Raw genomic sequence first — 25,600 nt, 5'->3', positions numbered from 1 at the left:
TCCTGTGTGACACAAAATGTACCTGGTATTTATGTGCTCTGTGTGTGTTGTTCCAGGCTCCTATTCTGAGGATGGGACGTCCGTCACACAGAGGGGACATTCTGAGAGTGGTGGCCCCAGCCTGTACCCCACCACACGGGACACTGACAGAGAGGTCAGAGAGGTCAGGTCCCTGGTGACAACCGCCCCGACCCTGAACGCCCACAACCACCACCCTCTCTACAAGGGCTTCCTCTTACAGGAGTCCCTCCAAGGACAAAGGCATTTCTTTGAGGACAGTGGGGGTGTGGAGACCCACCCCGCTATGCCACCCTCAGGTCCCCACTATGCCAGGGACCCCTCCTCCACTCACACGGTGCCACACAAGGACGCGCTAGTTTTCTCCGATGTTGCCTCAACCACTACCGCTGTGGCAACAGCCATGTCACCGTTGGCAACAAAGGGCAGCGTTGCTCCAGAGGGGCGTGTCTCTGTGAATCAGAGAGTGGCGTTGACCAATGGCAGGGGAGGAAGGACAGAGGAAGCTGATGCCATGGATACCCTGACCACTCCTGTCATGCACACCTCCGCTCCCTCTCCCCGCTCAAACACCCCCAACATGGCTGCTCCTATGGGTGACATGTACTCTGAGGTCCCCACTGCATCCACCATGACTCCCCCAGCCTTGACCACTTTAGTGGAGCAAGATGCAGGGAAGTCAGAAGAACACAACATGAGCCACGCCAGTGATGGGATAGAGATTGGGACATCGGCAGTATCTGGTGCTGTGGATGAGGAGACCACTTCGACCACTATAACCACAACCACCAACATCACCACCATGCACCACCCAGGTAATGTAACACAGCCAGGCTACACATTTGTAATGATCACCTACACTTACCCAGAGACATACAGATACAATATCCTGCAATACACCTAACAGCAGTTTCCGTGATTCTGTCTTCATTGTGAAGGTATAATGAACAGCAAGCTCAGATTCTCATTATGCAGTCCTAGAGATAATCCTGGGCCTTGGTGGGTTGTAAAGTGACTGTGTTTCACCATTTCCAACAGAGCAGCCCTGTGTCTGTCTGAGACACCAGTGTGCTCACTCTCAATCCTCTTTGTTTGCAGCTCACATATCTAAACAACCAATGGGCTTAAATTAATTATAACATCAGTATTCCTCCTCCTCTCACACTCAATCAAGTGCTCCTGAAATGGAGTGGAAACCAGATTGCAAACATGAGATACGGAGACACATTTGTGTTATGGTGGGAGTGAAGAAGGAGAACTTTCAGCCTGGTCTCATAGACTAGACATAACATAGTAAATGCAAAAACAGGCACTCAAATTATTATGTTAGGTTTGGTATGGTTACATAAGACAGAAGGTTGCTTAAGGCAAAAAAACAAGAGGGTGACTGGTTGGGACGGATGGGTTGACATTTAACGTGAACGTCTAGCAACCCAAAGGTTGTGTGTTCGAATCTCATCACTGACAACTTTAGCATTTTAACTAATTAGCAACTTTGCAACTACTTACTACTTTTTAGCTACTTTGTTAGCTAACCCTTCCCCTAACTTTAACCCTAACCCCTAACCCTAACCCCTGGCCTAGCAAACGTTAGCCTCCTAGCTAACATTAGCTTTAGCCATCTAGGTAACGTTAGCCACAATAAATTGGAATTGGTATTGCAAATTCATAACATTATTGTGCGAATTGCAATTCCTAACATATCATACAAATGGATGATGGACAACCACAAATGAATACATACTATACTGAACATAACATATCATACTAAATGGAGGAAGACAGATTTACATTTACTATGTTATATCTACCCCTGAGTCCAGTTTGGAATCTTAGAGTGGAATGCTCCAGACGCAGGCTCTGCATCATTTGTGCCCCTTCATAAGGGGTCCCATAACTGAAAAAACGAGCGACCCGGGGATGTGTGTGCTTTGGGGACCTTTAACAGAATGTGACTGGCAGAACGGGTGTTGTATGTGGAGGATGAGGGCTACATATGAAGCACACACACAAGCACACAAGCACACAGTAACGTCCTGTGTCATCCCTCTCTCTGGAGGAAACTCAAAGATAGAAATTAAACAAGGCAGTCGAACAGAAAGACCTCAAGGCAACCAGAAAATAGTCTGTGGTCATTCCCCCACCTGATCTGTCCCTCGAGCACACAACCAAAGAGGAGAGAGAGAGGGCCCCACACTATTAAAGTGGGGGGTGCTGGTGTGAGTGAGAGAGAGCGCTAATGGGACCAGGGAGGGTTCTTTTGGAGTGAAGGGGTGTCTTACTTACTTAGGCACATCGCTCCTTTGGAGCATAGGCCATCGACAAAACCTCTCCAACGCACTCTGCTCTGGGCAGTCTTCTCCAGATCGTTCCCCACATGCCGGTTAGGTAGGGGTTGTCACTGGTCCTCAATGTTTTGCTCTCTGTATTTTCTGTCCTTGCAGCTCCCTGCATCTTCAACTTGACATCACCAGAGGGCTACATAGAGACGCCCCAGCCATCCAGCTCTCATTACTACTCCTCTGTGGACTGCACCTACACCGTCACGGTCTACATGGGCTATGGAGTAGAGATACAGGTCAGACCGCCACTATTATTGCCAGAAGAGTATTCATTGTGTCCATCAAAAGCAGGGATTGTCTATAAAAAGATGGTAGATTAAACATGGCAACACACAAGACTGGCACATCCTGTCGAGAAATTACATTAGATATCCAAATGCAACATCCAAAATGGGCATTTGGCTCATTGGCAATAGCACACTAGTTCTTCAAAATGATGATGGCCACTCAGTCGCCAAGGTCTTTACTGTCATTCTGCAGCGACTGACCTTTGGAAGCTGACACAGTGATTTGAACAGGGAATCTGCCTCCACCTGAACCGCCTCATTCACATGATTAACTCTCCAGCTACACTTCCTGCTCTCATAAAATATACAATAGCCATTACCCCTCTGACCATCCAGATGTTTGGCCTAATATATTTTGGATGAAAATGGATATGTATCACAAGTCATTCTCAATGATGCATCCCAGCTGCTTCCTGTCTTCAGCGAAAGAGGAGAAAATGAGGAGGAGGAGGGTGGAGAGAGGTGAACATTACTCCTCTCCTCTGTTCCTCCTCTTATTGCCTGCCTGTGCTTTTTATCACCTGGGACAGCAGCACATGTATATATCCATCTTCTCTCTCATTGTCTTTAATTATTCTAAGTGATTTAGATTTAGAGCTTCTTCTCTTCATCAATTACTTATGGATTATGTTTGTCTATGGGACTCTTTTAATGCCTTCCTGCTAAAATGTCTCCACAGATCCTCTTAACTTGATTAAAGAGATCTTACCCTCGGGTTGATTGACTAAATAGTATGGGATTTAGACAATGTTTGGATCACGCCTTTACACCCGCTATACCCCTCTACACCTAGTCTACACCCCTCTACACCCCCGTACATCCCGCTACACCCTTCTACACCCATCTACACCATACAGCCCCTCTACACCACACTATAGCTCACCACACTGAATCTACATCCTTCTATACCCTTCTACATGCAATCTACACCCCTCTGCAGCCCTCTACAGCCCTCTACAGCCCTCTACAGCCCTCTACAGCCCTCTACAGCCCTCTACAGCCCTCTACAGTCTTTTACAGCCCTCTACAATCCTGTACAGCCCTCTACACCTCTCTCCACCCAGTCTACACCCCTCTAAACCCATCTACATGCCTCTAAACCATTCTACACCACTTTACACCCCTCTACAGATCTCTACACAACCATACACCCCTCTCCTTCCCTCTGCACCTCCCTACAGCCTACTACACCCATCTACACTCGTCTACACTCATCTACACCCCTCTATACCATTCTACACCCCTCTAAACCCAGTTTACACCCCCTACACCCTTCTAAACCCCCTTACACCCGAGCCCTCTACAACCCTCTACACCACTCTATATCCATCTACACCCCTTTACACCCCTCTACGGCTTTCTACACCTCTCTACACCCCTTACACCCCCAGCGCTCTACACCTCTCTACAACCGTCTACACCTAGTCTACACCCAGGCTACACCCATCTACACCCTCTAGACCCAACAGCCCTCTACACACCTCTACACCCCTCTACACCCCTCTACAGCCCTCTACACACCTCTACACCCCTCTACACCCCTCTACACCCCTCTACAGCCCTCTACACCCCTCTACACCTCTACAGCCCTCTACAGCCCTCTACACCCCTCTACACCCCTCTACAGCCCTCTACAGCCCTCTACACCCCTCTACAACAGCCTACCAAACCCCCCAACCCTCTACAACCATCTAAACCGCTCTACACCCAGTCTACACCTGTCTACAGCGTCGAAGCCCTCCCTTCACCACAAACCCACACACCCTCTACACCCCATACAGCCTACTACACCCCCAGCCCTCTAAACCCCTTTACACCCCTTTACAGCTTTCTAAACCACCCTACACCTCTCTACACCCCTGTACACCTCTATACACCACTCTACAGCCCTCTAAACCCCCCTACACCTCTCTACACCTCTCTACACCACTCTACAGCCCTCTAAACCACCCTACACCCCTCTACACCCCTGTACACCTCTATACACCACTCTACAGCCCTCTAAACCCCCCTACACCTACACCTCTCTACACCCTCTACACCTCTACCACCCCACTCTACAGCCCTCTAAACCACCCTACACCTCTCTACACCCCTCCGCCTACACCTCCCCTACACCCATCACACCACTCTACAGCCCTCTAAACCACCCTACACCTCTCTACCCCTACACCCCTGTAAACCTATCTATACCACTCTACAGCCCTCTAAACCACCCTACACCTCTCTACCTACCCCCTGTACACCTCTATACACCACTCTACAGCCCTCTAAACCACCCTACTCCTCTCACCTCCCCCCCCTACACCCCTGTACAACCTCTCTACACCACTCTACAGCCCTCTAAACCACCCTACATCCTCTCACCTCACCACCCTACAGCCCTGTACACCCTCTCGTACACCACTCTACAGCCCTCTAAACCACCCTACACCTCTCTACATCCCCCTACACCCCTGTACACCTCTCTACACCACTCTACAGCCCTCTAAACCACCCTACACCTCTCTACTCCCCCCTACACCCTTGTACACCTCTCTACACCACTCTACAGCCCTCTAAACCACCCTACACCTCTCTACCTACCCCTACAGCCTACCCAACCCAGTCTACATCCCTCTACACCCATCTGCACTCGTCTACACCCCTCTAAACCATTCTACACCCCTCTAAACCCAGTCTACACCCACCCATCTACACCCCTCTACACCTCCAGCCCTCTACAACCGTCTACACCCCTCTAAAACCCTCTACAACCCTCTACACCCCTCTACACCTCCCTACACCTCCAGCCCTCTACACCCGTCTACACACCTCTACAACCCCCTACATTCTACTAAACCCCACAACCATCTACAACCCTGTACACCTATTTTCACCCATCTACACCAGTCTACACCCCTCTGCACACACCCCTACACCCCACTACACCCCCCAGCCCTCTAAACCCTTCTACACCCATCTACACCAAGTCTACACCTCTCGACATCCCAATATACCCACCTACACCCCGCTACACCCCCCCATCTCTCTACACCCTTCTACACCCCTTTACAGCCCTCTACATGCCTCTTCACCCAGTCTACACTCCTCTACAGCATTCTACACCCATCTACTCCCCACTACACCCCACTAGACACCCTACACCCCTCTGCATCCCCCACATCCTCCAGCCCTCTACACCCTTCTACACCCCTTTACAACCCTCTACACACATTTACACCCCTCTACACCAAGTCTACACCCCAATACACCCCCAGCACTCTATACCCTCTCCACCCCTCTCCACCCAGTCTATACCCCTCCGCAGCCCTCTTCACCTCAATACACTCCCATACACCCTACACCGCCTTACACCTCCCTATACCCCCTAGCCTTCTACACCCATCCACACCCCTCTACAGCCCTCGACACCCCCTACAACCCACTACAACCCCCCAGCAATGTATACTGGTCTACACCCTCTATAACCAGTCTACACTCCTCTACACCTCTCTACACCCCCCCCCCTACACCCAATATATGCCGCTTTACAGCTCTCTACACCCCCATAGACCTCTCTATACCCCCCAGCCCTATAAACCTGTCTACACCCAGTCTACACCCAGTCTACAACACAACGCCTCTCCCCTATTTGACCTAGATAGGTCACACAACGCCTCTTCCCCCTACCCCCAGTACACCTCCTCTACACCCCACTACACCACCCTCTACACCCCTCTACACCCCTCTTCACCCCTTTACAACCCCCGTCACCCCACTACACCTCCTCTACACCCCTCTACACCCGCTGACCCTACACACCACTACACCCAGTCTATACCCCTCTACACCATACACCCCTCTACACCATACACCCCTATACAATCAGTCTACACCCATTTACAACCCTCTACACCAAGTGCCGGCTCTATCCTGTTGGGGGCCCTTCCCAAACCTCATGGGCAAACAATTTTGAGAGCCCCCCCCCCCTTGACGGCGGAAAGGAATGTACGTTTTAAAGTGCATTTCCTGCTATTTTTTTCCACCATAGGGTGGGGAGAATTTTTTTCTATTTTTACCACTATACCCCTCTACATCAAGTCTACACCCCGCTACACCCCACTAAATCCAGTATAAACCTCTCTACACCCCACTACAACCCTCTACACCCAGTCTACACCTATATACACCCCTATACACCCCCCTACCCACCCATCTACACCCCTCTAAACCAGTCTACAGCCCTCTATGACCCCCTACACCCCTATACACACATCTACACCCCTCTACACCCAGTCTATTCCCCTCTACACACACTACATCCCCATATACCCTATAGCCCTCTACACCCCTTTACACCCCTCTTCACCCCACTACACCTCCTCTATACCCCTCTACACCCCCGGACCCTACACCCCACTACACCCAATCTATACCCCTCTACACCCCCTACATCCCTCTACACCCCCTACACCCCTTTACACCCCTCTACACCCCTCTTCACCCCTCTACACCCAATACACCCCCTGACCCTACACCCCACTACACTCAGTCTATACCCCACTACACCCAGTCTAAACCCCCTACATCCCTCTACACCCTTCTACACCACCCCACACCGCTCTACCGTATACACCCCTCTACATCATATACCCCTCTACATCACTATACACCGAGTCTATACCCCTCTACACACAGTTTACCCCCCTTTACACCATCTACAACCCTCTACACCTGTCTACACCCTCTACATCCCATCTACAGCCCTCCACCACCCTCCACACCCATATACACCATTCTACACCCCCTACACCCACCCATCTGCACCCCTCTACACCCTACATCCCTCTACACCCCTCTACATCATATACCCCTCTACACCACTATACACTGAGTCTATACCCATCTGCACACAGTCTACCCACCTTTACACCCATCTACACCCCCCCCCCCCCCACCCCCCACACACACATCTACATCATACACCCATCTACACCAAACACCACTCTACAATCAGTCTACACCCATTTACAACACTCTACACCCAGGGCAGGCTCTACACTTTTGGGGGCACTAAGCGAGATTTGTTTTGGGGCCCCTCCCAAACCTTGTGGGCAAAGTATTTTAGTGACCCCACCCAATCAGGACGGTGAAAGGAAATGTATGTTTTAGAGTTTAAAAAATCCAGTTTTACAGCTAATTTCCTGCAGTTCTACACATTTTGCCATGACTTATGCCATGTTAATGATATCTGAGTGAGAGGGACTAACAAAATCAATAGGGGCCCCCTGGAGGTCAGGGCCCCTGGACACTTGCCCTGCGTGACTGGTTGGTATTCGGCCATGATTACTACAAGTTTAGATAGCTGATGAGACTAATTTACCAATCACATGTTTTTTATCTGACATGGCATATTGAGTGACTGTCAGTGACTGACGTAAGAAAATAAAAATTGCTGTTGCACAACCAAATGTCGAACTTGCACCTTATGTATTCTACTTTTCTAACTCTCTTTTTTTGTTGTTGGGTTGGGGGCCCCTTAGTAGCCTGGGACCCTAATCGACCACTTATGTCGCTTATGCCTGGAGCTGCCACACCCCTCTATAGCCCAATACACCCCTCTATACCCCTCTGCACTTCAGCTGGTATCAAGTCTACTGCCGCTCCCTCTCTCTGGTGCTCGTTGTCGCCAGTTTACTCATTATTATACACACCTGCCACCATCGTTACGCGCTCCTGCGCCTTATGAGACTCACCTGGACTCCATCACCTTCCTGATTACCTCCCCCATATCTGTCACTCCCCTTGGTTCTTTCCTCAGGTGTTATTGACTCTGTTTCTATTTCATGTCAGTACAGAACAAGAAACACAAAAACATACAATGTTCTGTACTATGTTCTGTTTATTATTAATTTTGCGCTCCCTGTATTTGCTTCCCGACTTCCAGCGTACACGTTACAGGTGGCTTAATGGTCAGATAGTCGATTTGTGTCATCGCGTTCCTTAAAGACTGGGTTGATAATTCCTCTTATCTGGAAATCTTTTGGATTAATCTACTTCAAAGGACTTCTCTAGGCCAGGGGGCTTTATAGAATGAGGGTCTGAACAACTCCAGTTTATCATCCACTTTAGAGTAAGGATTTAAACATTTGCCATCATGTAGGGCTCAGAAGATCAAGACTGATGTGGATTATTCCTTGGGCAGAATTTGTTTATTTTCTGTGTGGAATTGTCCTGCTTTGTGGTCTATGTCCATCACCTGCCTAGTGCACTGCTCCATCAGAACATTGGGTCTTCAGTATTGACTGCTCCAACACTGCCTCAGAGTGGAGGAAGGGAGGGATGTAGAGAGAGTGAGAGAGAGAGATTTGCTTAAAAAGTGTTTCCAGTTCTGAAACTCCCCAAGTCCATATAGTATTTCACCCCCACCTCAACAAGTCCACATAGTATACCACACTCAACTCCACCAAGTCCATATAGTATACCACCCTCAACTCCACCAAGTCTATAGTATTTCACCCTCAACTCCACCAAGTCCATATAGTATTTCACCCTCAACTCCACCAAGTCCATATAGTATTTCACCCACAACTCCACCAAGTCCATTTACTATACCACCCTCACAACTCCACCAAGTCTATATAGTATTTCACCCTCAACTCCACCATGTCCATATAGTATACCACCCTCAACTCCACCAAGTCCATATAGTATACCACCTCAACTCCAGCAAGTCCATATAGTATTTCACCCTCAACTCCACCAAGTCCATATAGTATTTCACCCTCAGTTCCACCAAGTCCATATATTATTTCACCCTCAACTCCACCAAGTCCATATATTATTTCACCCTCAACTCCACCAAGTCCATATAGTATTTCACCCTCAACTTCACCAAGTCCATATAGTATTTCACCCTCAACTCTACCAAGTCCATATAGTATTTCACCCTCAACTCCACCAAGTCCATATATTATTTCACCCTCAACTCCACCAAGTCCATATATTATTTCACCCTCAACTCCACCAAGTCCATATTGTATTTCACCCTCAACTTCACCAAGTCCATATATTATTTCACCCTCAACTTCACCAAGTCCATATATTATTTCACCCTCAACTTCACCAAGTCCATATATTATTTCACCCTCAACTCCACCAAGTCCATATTGTATTTCACCCTCAACTTCACCAAGTCCATATATTATTTCACCCTCAACTTCACCAAGTCCATATATTATTTCACCCTCAACTCCACCAAGTCCATTTATTATTTCACCCTCAACTTCACCAAGTCCATATATTATTTCACCCTCAACTTCACCAAGTCCATATATTATTTCACCCTCAACTCCACCAAGTCCATTTATTATTTCACCCTCAACTACACCAAGTCCATATATTATTTCACCCTCAACTCCACCAAGTCCATATATTATTTCACCCTCAACTTCACCAAGTCCATATATTATTTCACCCTCAACTTCACCAAGTCCATATATTATTTCACCCTCAACTTCACCAAGTCCATATATTATTTCACCCTCAACTCCACCAAGTCCATATATTATTTCACCCTCAACTCCACCAAGTCCATATATTATTTCACCCTCAACTTCACCAAGTCCATATATTATTTCACCCTCAACTCCACCAAGTCCATATATTATTTCACCCTCAACTTCACCAAGTCCATATATTATTTCACCCTCAACTCCACCAAGTCCATATTGTATTTCACCCTCAACTTCACCAAGTCCATATATTATTTCACCCTCAACTTCACCAAGTCCATATATTATTTCACCCTCAACTCCACCAAGTCCATATATTATTTCACCCTCAACTCCACCAAGTCCATATATTATTTCACCCTCAACTCCACCAAGTCCATATATTATTTCACCCTCAACTCCACCAAGTCCATATATTATTTCACCCTCAACTTCACCAAGTCCATATATTATTTCACCCTCAACTCCACCAAGTCCATTTATTATTTCACCCTCAACTCCACCAAGTCCATATAGTATTTCACCCTCAACTCCACCATGTCCATATAGTATTTCACCTTCAACTCCACCAAGTCCATATATTATTTCACCCTCAACTCCACCAAGTCCATTTATTATTTCACCCTCAACTTCACCAAGTCCATATATTATTTCACCCTCAACTTCACCAAGTCCATATATTATTTCACCCTCAACTCCACCAAGTCCATATAGTATTTCACCCTCAACTCCACCAAGTCCATATATTATTTCACCCTCAACTCCACCAAGTCCATATATTATTTCACCCTCAACTCCACCAAGTCCATATAGTATTTCACCCTCAACTTCACCAAGTCCATATAGTATTTCACCCTCAACTCCACCAAGTCCATATATTATTTCACCCTCAACTCCACCAAGTCCATATAGTATTTCACCCTCAACTCCACCAAGTCCATATAGTATTTCACCCTCAACTCAACAAGTCCATATTGTATTTCACTCTCAACTCCACCAAGTCCAAATAGTATACAATCCCCACAACTATACAAATCCATATAGTATACCACCCTCACAACTCCACCAAGTCCATTTACTATACCACCCTCAACTCCACCATGACCATATAGTATTTCACTCCCAACTCCACCAAGTCCATATAGTATTTCACCCTCAACTCCATCAAGTCCATATAGTATTTCACCCTCATCTCAACAAGTCCATATAGTATTTCACCCTCATCTCAACAAGTCCATATAGTATTTCACCCTCATCTCAACAAGTCCATATAGTATTTCACCTCCAACTCCACCATGTCCATGTAGTATTTCACCCTCATCTCAACAAGTCCATATAGTATTTCACCTCCAACTCCACCATGTCCATGTAGTATTTCACCCTCATCTCAACAAGTCCATATAGTATTTCACCTCCAACTCCACCAAGTCCATATAGTATTTCACCCTCAACTCCACCAAGTCCATATATTATTTCACCCTCAACTCCACCAAGTCCATGTAGTATTTCACCCTCAACTCCACCATGTCCATATAGTATTTCACCCTCAACTCCACCAAGTCCATATAGTATTTCACCCTCAACTCCACCAAGTCCATATAGTATACCACTCACACAACTCCACCAAGTCCATATAGTATTTCACCCTCAACTCCACTAAGTCCATATAGTATACCACCCACACAACTCCACCAAGTCCATATAGTATTTCACCCTCAACTCCATCAAGTCCATATAGTATTTCACCCTCATCTCAACAAGTCCATATAGTATTTCACCCTCAACTCCACCAAGTCCATATAGTATTTCACCCTCAACTCCACCAAGTCCATATAGTATTTCACCCTCAACTCCACCAAGTCCATTTAGTATTTCACCCTCAACTTCACCAAGTCCATATATTATTTCACCCTCAACTCCACCAAGTCCATATAGTATTTCACCCTCAACTCCACCAAGTCCATATAGTATTTCACCCTCAACTCCACCAAGTCCATATATTATTTCACCCTCAACTCCACCAAGTCCATATAGTATTTCACCCTCAACTCCACCAAGTCCATATAGTATACCACTCACACAACTCCACCAAGTCCATATAGTATTTCACCCTCAACTCCACTAAGTCCATATAGTATACCACCCACACAACTCCACCAAGTCCATATAGTATTTCACCCTCAACTCCACCAAGTCCATATAGTATTTCACCCTCATCTCAACAAGTCCATATATTATTTCACCCTCAACTCCACCAAGTCCATATAGTATTTCACCCTCAACTCCACCAAGTCCATATAGTATTTCACCCTCAACTCCACCAAGTCCATTTAGTATTTCACCCTCAACTTCACCAAGTCCATATATTATTTCACCCTCAACTCCACCAAGTCCATATAGTATTTCACCCTCAACTCCACCAAGTCCATATAGTATTTCACCCTCAACTCCACCAAGTCCATATAGTATTTCACCCTCAACTCCACCAAGTCCATATAGTATTTCACCCTCAACTCCACCAAGTCCATATAGTATTTCACCCTCACAACTCCACAAATCCATATAGTATTTCATCCTCAACTTCACCAAGTCCATGTAGTATTTCACCCACAACTCCACCAAGTCCATATAGTATTTCACCCTCAACTCCACCATGTCCATATAGTATTTCACCCTCAACTCCACCAAGTCCATATAGTATACCACCCTCAACTCCACCAAGTCCATATAGTATTTCACCCTCAACTCCACCAAGTCCATATATTATTTCACCCTCAACTCCACCAAGTCCATTTAGTATTTCACCCTCAACTCCACCAAGTCCATATATTATTTCACCCTCAACTCCACCAAGTCCATGTAGTATTTCACCCTCAACTCCACCATGTCCATATAGTATTTCACCCTCAACTCCACCAAGTCCATATAGTATTTCACCCTCAACTCCACCAAGTCCATATAGTATACCACTCACACAACTCCACCAAGTCCATATAGTATTTCACCCTCAACTCCACTAAGTCCATATAGTATACCACCCACACAACTCCACCAAGTCAATGTCGTATACCACCCTCAACTCCATCAAGTCCATATAGTATTTCACCCTCATCTCAACAAGTCCATATAGTATTTCACCTCCAACTCCACCAAGTCCATATAGTATTTCACCCTCAACTCCACCAAGTCCATATAGTATTTCACCCTCAACTCCACCAAGTCCATTTAGTATTTCACCCTCAACTTCACCAAGTCCATATATTATTTCACCCTCAACTCCACCAAGTCCATATAGTATTTCACCCTCAACTCCACCAAGTCCATATAGTATTTCACCCTCAACTCCACCAAGTCCATATATTATTTCACCCTCAACTCCACCAAGTCCATATAGTATTTCACCCTCAACTCCACCAAGTCCATATAGTATTTCACCCTCAACTCCACCAAGTCCATATATTATTTCACCCTCAACTCCACCAAGTCCATGTAGTATTTCACCCACAACTCCACCAAGTCCATATAGTATTTCACCCACAACTCCACCAAGTCCATATAGTATTTCACCCTCATCTCAACAAGTCCATATATTATTTCACCCTCAACTCCACCAAGTCCATATAGTATTTCACCCTCAACTCCACCAAGTCCATTTAGTATTTCACCCTCAACTCCACCAAGTCCATATAGTATACCACCCACACAACTCCACCAAGTCCATATAGTATTTCACCTTCACAACTCCACCATGTCCATATAGTATTTCACCTTCAACTCCACCAAGTCCATATAGTATTTCACCTTCAACTCCACCAAGTCCATATAGTATTTCACCCACAACTCCACCAAGTCCATATAGTATACCACCCACACAACTCCACCAAGTCCATATAGTATTTCACCTTCACAACTCCACCATGTCCATATAGTATTTCACCTTCAACTCCACCAAGTCCATATAGTATTTCACCTTCAACTCCACCAAGTCCATATAGTATTTCACCCTCAACTCCACCAAGTCCATATAGGATTTCCCCCTCAACTCCACCAAGTCCATATAGTATTTCACCCTCAACTCAACCAAGTCCATATTGTATTTCACCCTCAACTCCACCAAGTCCATATATTATTTCACCCTCAACTCAACAAGTCCATATAGTATTTCACCCTCAACTCCACCAAGTCCATATAGTATTTCACCCTCAAGTCAACCAAGTCCATATAGTATTTCACCCTCAACTCCACCAAGTCCATATAGTATTTCACCCTCAACTCAACCAAGTCCATATTGTATTTCACCCTCAACTCCACCAAGTCCATATATTATTTCACCCTCAACTCAACAAGTCCATATAGTATTTCACCCTCAACTCCACCAAGTCCATATATTATTTCACCCTCTACTCAACCAAGTCCATATTGTATTTCACCCTCAACTCCACCAAGTCCATATATTATTTCACCCTCAACTCAACAAGTCCATATAGTATTTCACCTTCACAACGCCACCAAGTCCATGTAGTATTTCACCCTCAACTCCACCAAGTCCATATAGTATTTCACCCTCAACTCCACTAAGTCCATATAGTATACCACCCACACAACTCCACCAAGTCCATATAGTATTTCACCTTCACAACTCCACCAAGTCCATATAGTATTTCACCCTCAACTCCACCAAGTCCATATAGTATTTCACCCTCAACTCCACCAAGCCCATATGGTATTTCACCCTCAATTCCACCAAGTCCATATAGTATACCACCCACACAACTCCACCAAGTCCATATAGTATTTCACCTTCACAACTCCACCAAGTCCGTATAGTATTTCACTCTTAACTCCACCAAGTCCATATGGTATTTCACCCTCAATTCCACCAACTCCATATAGTATTTCACCCTCACAACTCCACCAAACCATTATAGTATACCATCCTCACTCCACACTAAAGCAAGCCCCATCATGTCTACCATGTGCCGATGTCCTGTTTCATAATAGCATATTGTGTTTAAAAGTCTGAGACCCCTCTGTTAACTACCCAACAGTGGTAGTTGTCATGTGAAGGTAGGATAGTCCGCAGTGATTAACTTTACGCTGTAGGTCCAAGCCTGTGGCAGTTCGTAGATTAGTGCACTGCAGACCAAACTAAAATATTCTCATTTCCTAACCAAGTACTGCATTTCATATGAGAGTCCAGCCCACTAGTTATGTCCACTCTAGCAGTGTGTAGGTGGTGGGACAGGATCTTTAAGCAGCTCACTGAAGCCATGGTGGGTAGTACTGCAGACTATTGACTGATGGGTCAATATTCCCAACTACTCTGGCTTAAGTGGACCTCGGTACAGTTCAATAAAATACAGTTCTATCTGCAGTCTCTGTCTGGGTTGATGGCAGAGATTGATTAGGATGTATCTGTCAGTGCTTTAATAAAGGGTGGCACAATCTGTCAGTTCAATATCCGGTAAGTTTCACCCTGATACTTTTTGGAGGACTGAGGAAGAGTGCTTCACTAAAGAGTGACTGTCTGGGATGATATGAACTATCTAAATATGTGGAAATATTGACAACTAGGCTACAACAAAATTGCTAGGAAATATATACATGTTCAAACACAGTCGTTTCTCCATTTTCTTTCTTTGTGAGTCGAGGATATGTTTCTCTTATATGTAAATCATTCTCCACTGTGCACACGCTTCGTAGTGAAATGACATACAGTTTGTGCGCCACAGACTGCAGAAGATTACATAAACCTGGGAGCAGAGGGTAATGGATTTATCAACCTCAGCCATGAGCCATCAACAGCTGGAACATGTAGGTTACATTATGCCTGTAAATCATTATTACCATAAACATGATGTGTGTCCTGAACCTTTGACTAATTTATTAGGTTACTGTGTGCCAGAGGGAGGAGGCATGCAGCGTTCAGTCACCTGGATGGCGCCGACAGAGATGGTCGCCTCGCTTCGCGTTCTTAGGAAACTATGCAGTATTTTGTTTTTTTTATGTATTATTTCTTACAGTGTTACCCCAGGAAATCTTAAGTGTTATTACATACAGCTGGGAAGAACTATTGGATATAAGAGCAACGTCAACTTACCAACATTATGGCCCGGTCAAAATAAAACATAATAAAAAGTACATTTGAATGACACTAAGTGGCAGTGCAGGTGTTTGTACACATGCATATACACACAGTCTCATTCAAATAAACACATACAAAAACACACACATACAGGTAATAGTGCCAGACATGCACACAAACATATACAGTTGGCATTGCTGTTATGATTTTAGTTGTCCTTGATGTCCTTTGTTTTAAATGTATTATTTTGTTTTATATATTTTTTTTTGCATTGTTGTTTGCTGTTTTCTGTCTTTTCCTTTTTTTCTCTTTAGTTAATTCTCTTGGTTGTTGGTGCATTGGGGGGGTCTTGGAGGTGGGGAATGGAATTAATTGTATTTTCTATTTTCTATTTTTCTTCCTGGGGGAGGACTGTGGGAGGGATCTCAAATGGTTGCGGGACAGCTATTGGGGAACAGTGGGGGGGATCTTGGAGGGTTCGGCTTCACGTTTTTTGGCCTGGTGGTAGATCGGTCAACGTGCCCTTGAGCAGGGCATTGACCCTGGATGCTTCTATGTGTCGCTCTGAATGGGAATCTGTTGGATGACTGATATTGTATGTTTCGAATATTCAATAAAAAAAATATATATAATTTAAAAAAAACATGAACAGGAAAAAGACTTTCCCGAAGCGGATCCTCTGTTTGGACCACCACCCAGGACAATGGACCGTATCCCAGTAGGCGACCCAAAACAACGGCGCCGCAGAAGGGGCAGACGGAGCGGTCTTCGGGTCAGGCTCCGTAGACGGGCACATCGCTCACCGCTCCTGAGTATACTACTCGCCAATGTCCAGTCTCTTGACAACAAGGTAGACAAAATTCGAGCAAGGATTGCCTTCCAGAGAGACATCAGAGATTGTAACATTCTCTGTTTCACGGAAACATGGCTCACTCGGGATACCTCATCAGTCGGTACAGCCACCCGGTTTCTTCAGGCATCGCACCGACAGAAACAAACATCCCTCTGGTAAGAAGAAGGGCAGTAGTGTATGCCTTATGATTAACGAGTCGTGGTGTGATCATAACAACATACAGGATCTCAAGTCCTTTTGTTCACCTGACCTAGAATTCCTTACAATCAAATGCCGACCGCATTATCTACCGAGAGTATTCTCTTCGATTATAATCACAGCCGTGTATATCCCCCCCAAGCAGACACCTCGAAGGCCCTGAAAGAACTTCATTGAACTCTATGTAAACTGGAAACCACATATCCGGAGGCTGCATTTATTGTAGCTGGGGATTTTAATAAGGCTAATCTGAAAACAAGGCTCCCTAAATTTTATCAGCATATCGAATGCGCGACCCGGGCTGGCAAAATTCTGGATCATTGCTACTCTAATTTCCGCGACCCATACAAAGCCCCCCTTGCCCTCCTTTCGGCAAATCTGACCACGACTCCATTTTGTTGCTTCCAGCCTATAGACAGAAACTAAAACAAGAAACGCCCGTGCTCAGGTCTGTTCAACGCTGGTCCGACCAATCTGATTCCACGCTTCCACGCTTCCACGCTTCCAAGATTGCGTGGACTGGGATATGTTCCGGATAGCCTCAGACAACAACATTGATGTATATGCTGATTCGGTGAGTGAGTTTATTAGCAAGTGCATCGGTGATGTTGTACCCACGGTGACTATTAAAACCTTCCCCAACCAGAAACTGGGGGTTGATGGCAGCATTCGCGCAAAACTGAAAGCTCGAACCACTGCTTTTAATCATGGCAAGGCAACCGGAAACATGACCGAATACAAACAGTGTAGCTATTCCCTCCGCAAGGCAATCAAACAAGCTAAGCATCAGTATAGAGACAAAGTAGAGTCGCAATTCAACGGCTCAGATACGAGACGTACTGTATGTGGCAGGGTCTACAGTCAATCACGGATTACAAAAAGAAAACCAGCCCCGTCGCGGACACCGACGTCTTGCTCCCAGACAAACTAAACAACTTCTTTGCTCGCTTTGAGGCCATTACAGTTCCACTGACACGGTCCGCTACCAAAACCTGCGGGCTCTCCTTCACCGCAGCCAACGTGAGTAAAACATTTAAACGTGTTAACCCTCGCAAGGCTGCCGGCCCAGACGGCATCCCTAGCCGAGTCCTCAGAGCATGCGCAGACCAGCTGGCTGTACTCCCTGTTCACCCATGACTGCGTGGCCATGCACGCCTCCAACTCAATCATCAAGTTTGCAGACGACACTAGAGTGGTGGGCTTGATTACCAACAACGACGAGACGTCCTACAGGGAGGAGGTGAGGGCCCTCGGAGTGTGGTATCAGGAACTTAACCTCACACTCAACGTCAACAAAACAAAGGAGATGATCATGGACTTCAGGAAACAGCAGAGGGAGCATCCCCCTATCCACATCGACAAGACAGTAGTGGAGAAGGTGGAAAGTTTTTTAAGTTCCTCGGCGTACACATCACGGACAAACTGAAATGGTCCACCCACACAGACAGCGTGGTGAAGAAGGCGCAACAGCGCCTCTTCAACCTCAAGAGGCTGAAGAAATTTGGCTTGTCACCAAAAACACTCACAACTTTTACAGATGCACAATCGAGAGCATCCTGCCCACAAGCGTAAGGCTCTCCAGAGGGTAGTGAGGTCTGCACAATGCATCACCGGGGGCAAACTACCTGCCCTCCAGAACACCTACACCACCCGATGTCACAGGAAGGCCAAAAAGATCATCAAGGACAACAACCACCCGTTCCACTGCCTGTTCACCCCGCTATCATCCAGAAGGCGAGGTCAGTACAGACGCATCAAAGCTGGGACCGAGAGACTGAAAAACAGCTTCTATCTCAAGGCCATCAGACTGTTAAACAGCCATCACTAACATTGAGTGGCTGCTGCCAGCATACTGACTCAAATCTTTAGCCACTTTAATAATAAAAAAATGGATGTAATAAACGTTTCACTAGTCACTTTAAACAATGCCACTTTATATAATGTTTACATACCCTACAATACTCATCTCATATGCTGTGCTCTATACCATCTACTGCATCTTGCCTATGCCATTCGGCCATCGCCCATCCATATATTTATATGTACGTATTCTTATTAATTCCTTTACACTTGTGTGTATAAGGTAGTTGTTGTGAAATTGTCAGATTACTTGCTAGATAATACTGCACGGTCAGAACTAGAAGCACAAGCATTTCGCTACACTCGCATTAACATCTGCTAACCATGTGTATGTGACCAATAAAATTGGACTTGATTTGATTTGACCTGCAACATGTTAATGGCACAGTGGCTCCCTCTCTGACTGAACCCTGATAGAGTTCAGTCTGTAGCCCGCAGGGCTTTAGCTGTGCTTAGCCAGTCTCACTGACTCCCAGTACACTAGAGCACACGGCTCAGACCTTTTACTGCTGGAGGGACAAGAATCAATACCCTGGCCCACTCCACTCTGATCTCCTGATAGATAGTCCACAACTCAATCATAACTAGGGAGCTGGAGGCAAGTGAAAACAAGGGCCTGTTAATGACCTGTCCTCATCTGTGGGAGAGAGTGCTCCCGCACATTGGCTAACCGGCCTATCTGCATCCACTCCCAAATGGCTCTGATGTTTCAGCTCAGGCAGAAGAAGCTGTCAAACAGCTACCTCCACATCCTATAACATGTCATTTCCACTTTTCTCCAGCTTCTGGAGAAGCTGGTGTCACAGAGGCATCTTCTCTCCGATCCTCTCTCCTCCTTCACAATCACCTGCTCTCTCTGTACCAGGCCTCTCCTCCTCTCTCCTCTCATCTCCCCTCCTCTCTCAGGACCAGGCCTCTCCTCTCCTCTCCTCTCCTCTCCTCTCCTCTCCTCTCCTCTCCTCTCCTCTCCTCTCCTCTCCTCTCCTCTCCTCTCCTCTCCTCTCCTCTCCTCACTCTGGACCAGACCTCTCCTCCACTCTCCTCTCTCCTCCTCTCTGGACCAGGTCTCTCCTCCTCTCTCCCCCCCCCCCCCCCCACACCTCTCTCTGGACCAGGCCTCTCTTCCACTCTCCTCTCCTCTCTCTGGACCAGACCTCTACTCCTCTCTCCCCTCCTCTCCTCTCTCTGGACCAGGCCTTTCCTCTCCTCTCTTCTCTCTGGACCAGACCTCCCCTCCTCTCTCCTCTCCCCTTCTCTCTCTGGACCAGGCCTCTCCTCCTCGCTCATCTCCCTTCCTCTCTCTGGATCAGGTGTTTTTCTTTCCTCACAGTGAATGTTCTCCTGTTGTAGGTTGCACTGGGAGAAGCGCAATTAGCAGATTCCACATGGGCTCTGTGAACACAACACTGGGGGAAAGAGAAGCAAGGAGATGCACTTAGTGGCAGTGAGAGAGCACAGCTCTCTCTAATCTCATTGTACTTGTTTGTCTTGTCAGCACTACTGAGCACCGGTACTGTGCATCACCTGGGTGACAGTGTAAATAACTTGCCATGACAACGTCGACTTTTGTTTTCTCACTGCTCTTCCCTCACTGAGACAAGAGAGGGTTGAACACCTCAATCTGGAGTCTGTTTCAGCCCAACGGCATCCCAGCACTAGGGCTCCCGAGTGGCGCAGCGGTCTAAGGCACTGAATTTCAGTGCTAGAGGTGTCACTACAGACCCTGGTTTGATTCCAGGCTGTTTCACAACCGGCCGTGATTGGGAGTCCCATAGGGCGGCGCACAATTGTCCCAGCGTTGTCCGGGTTACGGTTTGGCCGGGGTAGGCCAAATTAAAAAGTCTCCCGGACACCAGGTTTGTGAACTTGAGCTGTCTGGCTAAGACAACAAAGGTCCGTACAAGACCGTAATGTCCTCTGACTCAGAGTGAAGTGCTGGTTATTTTCAGTGTTATTCATTTTTATCCCTAACACTGAACTCAGCGGGACAAGTGGCAGGAATGGCAGCCATGTTAGTTCTCATCCTGAGTTTCCTCTCATTTCGTGATGCGCACCTGCTGTCTCCAGGCAGACACTGACCGGATCAGGCAGTAGATGAGACCGCTGACCTCTATCTGGGACAGCTCCAACATGGTGACCCTCACAACACCACAGCCACTCTCTGGAAGTGGCTACAGTCACACCTGCTGCCACACAGGAAAATCTCCAGTGCCATGGCTGATAGTCAGAGAGTCATGGAGGGAGTGTGAAAGGAAAGAAAGAAGAGAGGGAGGGAGGGAAAGTCCATTACTCATCTCTCCTTCTGCCTTGTCCTCGGTTTGCCTCTTTTGTACCTTGCTATTGTTGGGAGAGGATTTGAAGTTCACCAATGTGGCGGAGGCAGGGTTTTTAGATGTGGAGAGTGCAGTGCAGCACTTTAGAATCCTTTCTGGTGTTTTTTTTTAAAGATGCATTTTTTCCTCTGAGATTGAGAGACAGAACAAGGAGGACAGAGAGAGAGAGAGAAAGCAAAGAATGGAGGGAGAGAGATGGAGAATTGGATGAATGAGAATTGGGAAGCAAAGTTGGCTTCCAGAGTGTTTCAGTTGGATGACTAACAGGATCAGTATAACACAATGTTAATAAACATTGTGTAGGCTCCTCCTCTTAGGAGTTGTTATATTGTTCAATCAGTGTTAATGTTAATTCAGCTCATCGTGACAATGAGATTTAGAATCAGCAGCTATTAACCTCAGTAAAACAGGTCAGAAATGAGAATAAGTGGACAGCAAAAAAAATTCTGATGCTCTACTCAATTCAATTTAATTCAAGGGGCTTTATTGGCATGGGAAACATATGTTAACATTGCCAAAGCAAGTGAGGTAGATAATATACAAAAGTGAAATAAACAATAAAAATGAACAGTAAACATTACACTCACAGAAGTTCCAAAAGAATAAAGACATTACAAATGTCATTTTATGTATATATACAGTGTTTCAAAGATGTACAAATGGTTACTCTCTACCCTCTAAATAATAGTGTAGAGGAGATGCAGCTTTAGCACTACTTACACTTTATACAACTGGATCCTGGACTTCTTGACGGGCAGCCCCCAGGTGGTAAGGGTAGGCAACAACCCGTCTGCCACGCTGATCCTCAACACTGGGGCCCCTTAGGGGTGTGTACTTAGTCCCCTCCTGTACTCCCTTCTGTACTCCCAAACATGACTCCAACACCATCATTAAGTTTGCTGATGATACAACAGTGGTAGGCCTGATCACCGACAACGATGAGACAGCCTATGGGGAGGAAGTCAGAGAACTGGCGGTGTGGTGCCAGGACAACAACCTCTCCCTCAATGTGAGCAAGACATAGGAGCTGATTGTGGACTACAGGAAAAGGCAGGCTGAACAGGCCCCATTAACATCAACGGGGCTGTAGTGGAGCGGGTCGAGAGTTTCAAGTTCCTTGGTGTCCACATCACCAACGAACTATCATGGTTCAAACACACCAAGACAGTCGTGGAGAGGGCATGACAACACCTTTTCCCCTCAGGAGACTGGAGAGATTTGGCATGGTTCCCCAGATCCTCAAAAAGTTCTACAGCTGCACCATCGAGAACATACTGACCGGTTGCATCACCGACTGGTATGGCAACTGCTTGGCATCTGACCGTAAGGCACTACAGAGGGTAGTGCGTATGGCCCAGTACACCACTGGGGCCAAGCTTCCTGACATCCAGGACCTATATAATAATCAGGTGTCAGATGAAAGTCCATAAAATTGTCTGAGACTCCAGTCATAAACTGTTTTCTCTGCTACAGTACGGGAAGCGGTACAGGAGCGCCAAGTCTAGGACCAAAAGGCTCCTTAACAACTTCTACCCCCAAGCCATAAGACTGCTGAACAATCAGTCAAATGACCACCGGACTATTACATTGACTGCCCCCATTTGTTTTGTACACTGCTGCTACTTGCTGTTTATTATCTATGCATAGTCACTTCACCCCTACCTACATGTACAAATTACCTCTAACCTCTATCCCCGCACACTGACTCAGTAACGGTACCCCCTGTATATAGCCTCGTTATTGTTATGTTATTGTGTTACTTTTGATTATTTTTTACTTTAGTTTACTTGGTAAATATTTTCTTAACTCTTCTTGAACTGCATTGTTGGTTAAGGACTTGTAAGTAAGCATTTCATGGTTAGGTCTACACTTTTGTATTCGGCGCATGTGACAAATAAAGTTTGCTAGACATCGATTACGTTAAACAACATTTGCCACTGAAGTGCTGCAACACTGAATATAAAGTGTTCCATGTTCCTGATAGAGTGAGCTCCAAAACATGTTTTGTTGTGTCACTATCCCAATGCTTTTGGAGCTCACTGTATATAATTAATAGGCATCTCACAGTATATCTCAACATGTTTTTCATTTCCCTCCATATAACCTTACTCTTGTTTTCATGTTGTTTCTGGCTTTTCCTTGCCCTACAATTTTTTCTCCCTTCTCTACCATTTCCCTGCTTTATTCAGGTGAGCTGCATAAACCAATTTTCTGACAGGTGCGTAGGGATTGTGGCGATAATGAAATTGAAATGGCTGAGGTGAATGTTAAATGAGAAGTGCAGGCGGGGAAAGCGTGTGAATGTTCCATCTCTTATGAGGATGAGTGAAGCTGAGCCTGTGTTTTTTTTTTTACCCTCATTGCTCTTAACCTGATCTGTGGGATCGGAAAGGCAAGCTGATAGGATACATTCAGTATGTTTTTAGCATGTTCTACAAGTGTTGAACATGGACCTGAGTCTTTCGAGGCCAATGGATTTTTTCTCTACATTTTCTCTTTTGATCTCAGTACATAGTTTGGTGCCTGCTGTCCAGTTTGCTTCCACATACTGTAATCTCTTCTCTCTGTAGACAACTACTCAGCTCTTCACCTTCAGCCGACCTTGGCTCAGCAGGAACAACCTCCACAGATCTGCATTCAACCGGCCCCTCAAGCCAGGATTACTCAGGTGTTCAAGTAGAAACAGGCTTTCAGGAAGAAAGACTCAGCTCAGGGTGACACTGTCCAATTTCCTCCGGAAGAACTTAACTAGTCTTACTGCTTCTCTCTTACCATTCAGTGGCCTCAGGTCTCATGTAATAGCAGCTTTTGTTTGTGACTGACTTGCCAGAACCTTTCAAGGACAGGCATATCAATGCACACAGGAAACCACACAGTCTCCCCTTTCAGTGTGTGTGCCAGGATTTGTACCTGTGTGATCTACACAAATTTGTGTTTTTTTGTGTATGGTATTATGTGTGTTGTATATTGTATGTACATTGTCTATCAGTGTGTTTTGTGTCTGCAGTGTTGGCCCAGGTGTCACTGTGTCAGATGGCCCAGACAGACAGACAGACCTCTCAGCCTCCCTCAATATTAACCAGCAGAACCATAACTCTCCATGTATGGCTCTGGTGCACTCACTGTGGGGGCCAGGGGACGACTGTCTCTTTATCTCTCCTCTCTCCTCTCCTCCTCATGGCCCATTTCTCCTGTCTGGAACAGATGTTAGTGCTGGTGCTCTATCCCTTCCCTACCCCCAACTGAATCATTCTCTATAATTAGCTAGCAGCCCACATACTGTAGTACCCTCACAGACACTCACACAACGTACACCTAATTAGTGGAGATTTCTCCTTTATTCTCTCTCTTTTATGTCTCCCTCCTCCCCCTATTCCTTCATACCTCTGTAGAGGTAGAAGGGGAATCTCTGGAGAGGAGGACTGGTTTGCTGCAGGGAGAGATACAGAAAGCTCACTGTCGACTGCATACGTCTCCTCCCCCACACGCGCTCCAAAATCTGTTGTTTATTTTATGAGGAAGTGTCACATGAATGATTTAGTTTTCATGTGTTGCTTTTACATACAATAGTTAGCAGCACAGTTGGTTTTGATTGGGACATATTTTATTATTCTGGTGGAGGAGCTGAATTCATATTGTAGTAATTCCCCTTGAAGGGATTATGATGCTTTTAACCTTAATGTGCTGTTGACCTCCTGTTTGCATATTAACGAAACAAACCACGCCCGTATTGTCAGACAGACGTGTGTTGATCCAGGATTAGATCAGTGTGAGGTAGACAGTCGGGACTAATGCCAACACAAATTGGATTATCCCCAACAGTATTCTGGAAGTATTTCATTGTCATGGGGCTTACAGTATAATGTGATTAGGTCGTGATGCCCTTTGTTAAATGGGACTATTATCCAATGCTTTAGCTATGAGTTCATTAATTCATAACACTACATTAACTTGTTGATGTGCATTATATATGTGTTTAAATTGACAAGTGTTGCTAGGGTAGCACTGTCCTCATAAGAGCATAATCACAGAAGCTTTATATAGTTACATGTTTAGTAAACATATGTCAGACGAATACTCATCCTTTCGTGCACACTTAGAGGCCCCACAGAGTGCCCCTTGCACCCA

At 45.9% G+C, this 25,600-nt stretch overlaps 1 protein-coding gene across 3 annotated transcripts in view; it reads left to right on the top strand.

The window, feature by feature from the left end:
• The window catches only part of LOC139548168 (seizure protein 6 homolog), a 146,258-nt gene that overhangs the window by 76,887 nt on the left and 43,771 nt on the right, over nt 1–25,600 (top strand). For all 3 annotated transcript variants that reach the window (XM_071357626.1, XM_071357625.1, XM_071357624.1), the window contains exons 2-3: nt 57–833; nt 2,463–2,596. In XM_071357626.1, the coding sequence (XP_071213727.1) occupies nt 57–833; nt 2,463–2,596 (911 nt within the window). The remainder of the gene's footprint in view (nt 1–56; nt 834–2,462; nt 2,597–25,600) is intronic.

Source organism: Salvelinus alpinus, chromosome 21, assembly GCF_045679555.1.
Source record: "Salvelinus alpinus chromosome 21, SLU_Salpinus.1, whole genome shotgun sequence".
Taxonomy (NCBI): domain Eukaryota; kingdom Metazoa; phylum Chordata; class Actinopteri; order Salmoniformes; family Salmonidae; genus Salvelinus; species Salvelinus alpinus.
The sequence above is the reverse complement of the archived record's forward strand: the minus strand, read 5'-3'. Positions and strand labels throughout refer to the sequence as shown.